Source organism: Sciurus carolinensis, chromosome 7 (assembly GCF_902686445.1).
Source record: "Sciurus carolinensis chromosome 7, mSciCar1.2, whole genome shotgun sequence".
In the NCBI taxonomy this organism is placed as follows: domain Eukaryota; kingdom Metazoa; phylum Chordata; class Mammalia; order Rodentia; family Sciuridae; genus Sciurus; species Sciurus carolinensis.
This window is the reverse complement of record NC_062219.1, coordinates 122,798,308-122,805,028: the sequence shown is the minus strand read 5'-3', so window position 1 is coordinate 122,805,028 and position 6,721 is coordinate 122,798,308. Positions and strand designations below refer to the sequence as shown.

Sequence of the window (6,721 nt, the reverse complement as noted above, 5' to 3'; positions counted from 1 at the left end):
ATTTTTCAGTTCTACTTAAAACAGAGTTCTGAGCACACTAAATTTGCTGGTTAGCACTTCTCCCTCATTATCTGAGATGTTTTGTTTTAGAACAGTTGCAGACTTTGCTATCAGAATAGCATACGACTATTAAATTTGATCAGAGTATAGCACAAACTAGAAAAATAGAAAATGACCAATGAATTTTCCCATGCATATCACACTTCTTCATGATATATTTAGTGAACTTAAAACAACTTTATATAATTAGTATCTATTTAAGTTAGTTTTTTTAAATTGTAAACAAATGGGATACATGTTGTTTCTCTGTACATGGAGTAAAGGCATACCATTTGTGTAATCATAAATTTACATAGGGTAATGTTGTTTGATTCATTCTGTTATTTTTCCCTTCCCCCCACCCCTCCCACCCCTCTTTTCCCTCTATACAGTCCTTCCTTCCTCCATTCTTGCCCCCTCCCTAACCCTAACCCTAACCCTAACACTAACCCCTCCCACCCCCTTTTGTTGTATCTTACACCTACATAATATTTATCCTCTAGTTTTTATTGAAGTAAACACATATACAAAAAAAAAATGCACCTAGTGAATAAATCTATGACCAACACCCAGTTCAAGAGCAAATCATATGGCATCCAAAAGAACCTCTGGATTCCTGCCAGTTGCTACCTGCTCCCCACCCCAAGATAACTAGTCTCTGAATTTCTCACCCCATAGATTAGTTTTCCTATTTTTAAGCTGTATATAAATAAAATCACATAATACATATTCTTTGTATCCAACTTCTTTTACTCTGATTACGCTTGTGAGATTCAACCTCATAGCAGGGCTGTGTTTGTTCATTCTCTTTCCTGTTCAGTGTTCCATTTTAAATATATTACAGTGGCCCACAACTGTAATCCCAGCAACTCGGGAGACTGAGACAGGAGGATTGAAAGTTTGAAACCAAACTCAGCAACTTAGGGAGGACCTAAGCAACTTAGTGAGACCTTGTCTCAAACTTTAAAAAAAAAAAAATTAAAAAGAGATAGGGATATAGCTCAGTAGTAAAACACCTCTGGGTTCAATCTCCAGTACCCACCCCCTCATCCCCCCCAAAAAATACATATGTGTTATATGTGTTTTATATATATATATATAAAACAGTTTAGCTGTTACATAATTGTACCTCATGTATAGTCTGGTATGAAAAATTTCATCAAAAATAATCAGCAAAAAAATTTAAATGCAGAATAAATTTGACAAAATTATGCTATGTGCATGTATAAATATACCATGGTGGATTCCACATTTATGTATATCTCTAAAGGACCAATCAAAAATAATTAAATAGGAGTTGGGGTTGTAGCTCAGTGGTAGAGCACTGGCTACCATGTGTGAGGCACTAGATTTGATCCTCAGCACCACATAAGTAAGTAAGGAAAGGAAAGGAAGAAAGAAAGAAAGAAAGAGAGAGAGAGAGAGAGAAAGAAAGAAAGAGAGAGAGAGAAAATAAAGGTATCATGTTCATCTACAACTAAAAAAAATTTTTTAAAGTAATTAAATAGCTGCAGTTGTGGCTCAGTGGTAGAGCACTTGCCAAGCATTTGTGAGGCACGGGTTCAATCCTCAGCATGACATAAAATAAATTAATAAAAAATAAGGTATTATGTCCATCTACAATTAAAAATATTTTTAAAAAATAATAATTAGGGGCTGGAGTTGTTGCTCAGTGATAGAGTGCTTGCCTTACATGCTTGAGGCACTGGATTTGATCCTCAGCAACACATAAATAAATAAAATAAAGGTATTGCATCCATTTACAATTAGAAATGAAAATTTTAAAATAAAAATAATAATAATTAAATGAATGAAAGAAAGATCAGTAGTAAAGAGAATATGGGGAGGAAGAAGGGAAGGGAAGGGGGGAGCACCGGGGATAGTAATGGAGTAAATTAAAGTTTGTCAAAATGAACCCAACTATTATGCATAACTATAATGCACTAATAAGAGAAAAAATAATTTAAGGCCAGATGCAGTGATGCATGCCTGTAATTTCAGTTACTTGAGAAGCTGTGGCAGGAGGTTTGCAAATTTGAGGCCAGCCTGAGCAACTTAGCAAGACCCTATCTCAAAATAAAAAAGGGCTGGGATGTAGCTCAATGGTAAAGTGATACTGGGTTCAATCTCCAGTACGAGAAAAAAAAAAAAAAAAAAAACAGAGAAGAAGGAGAAGAAATTTAAGGGGCTAGACTGTGGCTCAGCAGTAAAGTGCTTGCCTAGCATGGGCAATCCTCCTGGGTCTGATTTCCCAGCTCCTCAAAAACACAAGCAAATAGGGCAGGGTATGCAGTTTAATGACAGAGCACTTGCTTAGTATGCACAAGTGCTGGGTTCAATCCACAGTACAACAAAAAGAAATTAATTAATTAATTTAGGAGCTGTGGTAGAGTACTTGCCCAGCAGGCATGAGGTCCTAGGTCTGATCCCCAACACCAAAAACAATTAATTAATTAATTAAGATAAATAACACATTAAAAACTATTAGAACTGTATGAAGAGCTTCCTTCAGTCTTGCCTGGAGCAGAGGAATGAATTCATGAGTAATCCAGGCTCTTGCTATTCTTCTCCTTGACTAATAGCTTAGACACTTCTCAAGAGTTCTAGAGAAGTCTGTGGTACACCAGGAAGCCACAGCAAAACTCACTCCAAATCATTTATGGAGCATTGACTGTATGTACAACTTTGTACTGGGTCCCATGGAGAACTCAGCACCTTGCTTCATGGCTGATATCTCTTAAGGGTGGAAGAAAGACCACAGAATGTACTTCCAAACTGAGTGGAGGTAGACAGCTGAGATCCCATCTATGTAAAAATGGCCTGGGTCAGTTTCTCCTCCACCCCAAAACAGAAAGGTAGTGGTCATTTTCTCCAGTAGACATGCAACTGGGTTTTATCTCCGCAGCATTCTCATCCCCTCCAGAGGCCCATGTCACTCCAGCCCAGAGAGTATGGGTCTTTATCTGACTTCTATTTCCTCCCTAGTAACACGAGGTCTTACAGCAAAAGAACTTGGCAGTCTCTCCTCATGGCAGTCTTATTGCTTCTCCTTCTTTTCCTACGTGGGTTCCCCAAGACTGCTACAGGTAAGAGGCAAGAGGTGGGAGATTCTTCAGTTCTTTGCAAGATTGGAGAGGGATTACTGATCTTTCTTCTAGAGGTCTGGAGAAGGCTGACCTACCCATTTGACCTCTCCCTGCATCTACCAATGGGGAAGACCCAGAAGCAATGAGGGTCCAGGTTATGTACAGTTTCCTTTAGAAAATAAAAGCAGATGAGTAAATATTTGAAGAGATGGACATTTGCCAACTATTCCAGTGTTTTCTCTCTTGTCTTCAGACCCTTTAACTGGCTTGGGAAAGGGGAAGGAAAGTTTGTACACTCTTCTCTCTACTCTCTTTTTTTTGTAGCTGTCACTTGAGAAATGTGCTCACCAGATGACCCAGTGCTGGGAGACACCATAGAGGGAGGAAGCCAGGGGTTGGAGGGCAAGTGGGACATTGATACAATGGAAGTCTCTGGCCTCATACAATTGTCTCCTTACAGACAACATCCAGGCTATCTATGTGGCCTTGGGGGAGGCGATGGAGCTGCCATGTCCCTTACCACCCACCCTACATGGAGATGAGCTCCTATCTTGGTTCCACAGCCCTGCAGCAGGCTCCTCTACCACCCTGGTGGCCCAGGTCCAAGTGACCAGGTCAATCCTGAACCTCGGGAAACCTGGAAAGGAATCCAGGCTCAAACTCCTTGGAAACTATTCCTTGTGGTTGGAGGGGTCCAAGGATGGAGATGCTGGGCGGTACTGGTGCACTGTGCTGGGTCAGTACCACAGGTACCAGAACTGGAGGGTGTATGATGTCTCTGTTCTCAAAGGTGAGCAGGGGACATGAAGACTGGGGGATGCAGGGACTGGGGAAGCCCAGACAAAGAACTGAAGGGTCCTTCTCTCCCCAACAGGATCCCAGTTATCTGCAAAGTCTACAGATGGATCCTCCTGCTCTGTTCTACTGTGCTCTGTGGTCCCTGCCAAACGTCTGGACTCTGTGACCTGGCTGGAGGGGAAGGGTCCTGTGAGAGGACATGTTCAGTCCTTCTGGAGTGATGGGGCTGCCCTACTCTTGGTGTGTCCTGGGGAAGGGTTTCCTGAGCCTAGGGGCCGTAGACCAAGAATCATCCGCTGCCTTGTACCTCAGAACAAAGGAGTCAGCTTTAGCCTGACAGGTAAACTGAGGGAGGAAATGTGACAGAGTGAGGGAACATCCCTCTCTTGCTGATAGGGAAGGAGGTGAGATACGAGACAACTAAGGGCAGATTGAGGTGACTTATGGTGGAGCAGATCATTCATTGCTGTAGGAGAAAGCCTTTTTTATCATTGACTGAGGCCATAACAGAGAAGGGAATTGGTTAAACCAGATTTCTGGTGGAATAGAACAGTAGCAAAGATGTATATTTTGGTGAAATATACCCTTATTTAGAAATAGGGTAATCTATGATTTTGTGGAATATCCTGTAGCAGAGATGGAGAAATTAAGGATTATTGTTGGGTCAGTTGCTTTTGAAGAAAGAATATATGTGCTAGTGTTATAATGATAAGGAAGAGAAAAGGTAAAAAAGGCCATTATAGAGAAAATGAATGCATTGGGTGTAGAATAACTCATTTATAAGGCAGGGGGAGGAGATGGGCCTTCTTGCCCTCTGTATCCTTACCACCTAATATGGTTCCTGGCAAGAAATGAGACTCAGCAAGTCTTAGAGAATGAATGAATGCAAGAACAAATAAATGGAGGACACTTTATTTTTTTCTTGAAAAGTTGAATTACTATGAGGGTAGTTTTGGCTGGTGGTCTGCTCTGGAGTTAGCTATACATATATGAACAGGGAAACACTGTCATTCTCTACTGATGTTTTCTACTACCAATGGGGTCAGAGGGAGAGGCCCACAAAGGAGCAAAATGGGGTGGTGGATACTGGGGGAAGGGAAGTTCATGAAGTCTTCTGTTGGAAGATCCTATCAGATTTGGGGAAGTTTACCTTTGTGGTATAGGGGCAGCCCCCCAATCACTGCCTTACTCCTTATTCCTCTTGTCTTGCCCTGATTATAGCCTCCATGGATGCTTCTCCCAACCTCAGTGCCCCTTCCATGGTCTGGGATATGACTTGGATCCTGATGCTGTCACTCACAGTGGGCCAGGGATTCACCATCCTGGCTCTCAGCATCATGCTGTGGAGGCGGAGAGTCCAGGGGGTTCAGGGCAGAGGTGAGTCCCCCTCTCACAGAGGGGAGAAGAGGGCATGTGTGAGGCAAAGGCTCATATCTTGCCTCTGAAACTTGTCCTCTCTAGGGGAGGGAGTAGTAAAGAACACAACTGAATTATCTGGAGACTTCTATACACGTTCTGGCTACTTCTCCCCAGATACCTCCATTCCTCACTTTAAACCTGAAATCCAGGTCTATGAGAACATCCACTTGGCCTGTCTCAGGTGAGGAACAAACGGGACAGAGGAGTAAATCACAAAAGACCTGGGGATGGAAGAGAAAATACTGGGGTTGGATTTGGGATGGGACTCTGGTTCCTGAGGAAGTAAAGAATAGAGCTGTATTTTATCTGACATTCTGCTTTACAAATTCCACAGCCCACCTGCCCACAAGACCGGGTGATCTTGGTGATGTCTGCTGCTGGGAAATGTGACCTTCTCTCTCTTCCTGGTCATCTGGCACTTGAAGAATTCCCTGAAAACCTCGGTGGGGTTGGGGACACAGAGAGTGACTTTACTGTCCATCTGGTCTCCAGCAGCCCCCAGGCTGTATGGGGAATGGGGGTGGGGGAACTGAAGAAAGGTATAGCATTGTTCCATGATGTCACCTACAAAAAGGTGTGGTTTCATGTCTTGAATCGGCCAGAGGAGGGGTGGCTCTGATTATGCAATACTACGGAATTGATGGGAGCCCGGGGTACCTGTTGAGAGTGACAAGGGGTGGGATGGGCAGGGAGGAGATGAAGGAATCCAGACTTGAGCAGTGGTGGGGTACCAGTCATAGGGGAACCTAAGGAAGAACGGGGAAAACTGAGGAAGAGAGACAGGAAGAGACTCAAGTCACAATAAAAGGAAAGAGAGAGAGAAAGAGAGAGAGAGAAAGAGAAAGAGAGAGAGAGAAATAGAAATTCAAGTGGGAGAACTAAGGGACAGAAAATGGAAAGAAGACTCGGCGTGCTTCCAAATTAAGCCAGACCTCCCCACCCGCTAAGTCTCATTCTCACGAAGAAGCTAGGGAACAAGCATCTTTAATCAGCTCACAAAGACTTCCTCAGATGGAAGAGAGGGAACCAACTCAGAATGGGGATGCCTACACTCCACCTCCAGCCAGACTCCCTCCTTATCCTTGGCACACACACTTCCCTGTGGGGCTCCACTGTGGCATCCAGAGCTGAACAGTTATCACTCCTGACTACTGGGAGCACTACCTCCCTGTGCCCAAGGCAGAGGGAGTGTTCACAAGGACTGGCAGGCGGGATTCCCCAGTGGGGTTGGTTATGCTGGGCTACCTATGAACTACAGACAAGTTTGGGCTGTTCAAGTGGGGAAAGGCATTTATGCTCCCAACTTGGCCAGTCCCAAGTCTCAGGCAGAGATGACCTGGACTCCAGGCTACACCCTCATAAGTAACCCTATCAGTTTC

At 43.5% G+C, this 6,721-nt stretch overlaps 1 protein-coding gene across 1 annotated transcript; it reads left to right on the top strand.

Moving 5' to 3' along the window:
- Nucleotides 1-3,067: 3,067 nt before the first annotated feature.
- Nucleotides 3,068-5,807, top strand: Ly6g6f (lymphocyte antigen 6 family member G6F). The gene is made up of 6 exons (XM_047558992.1): nt 3,068-3,125; nt 3,586-3,915; nt 4,000-4,263; nt 5,145-5,300; nt 5,457-5,523; nt 5,677-5,807. Exons 1-6 carry the CDS (start codon nt 3,068-3,070, stop codon nt 5,699-5,701), a joined length of 900 nt encoding a protein of 299 aa, XP_047414948.1. The 3' UTR covers nt 5,702-5,807.
- Nucleotides 5,808-6,721: the final 914 nt, after the last annotated feature.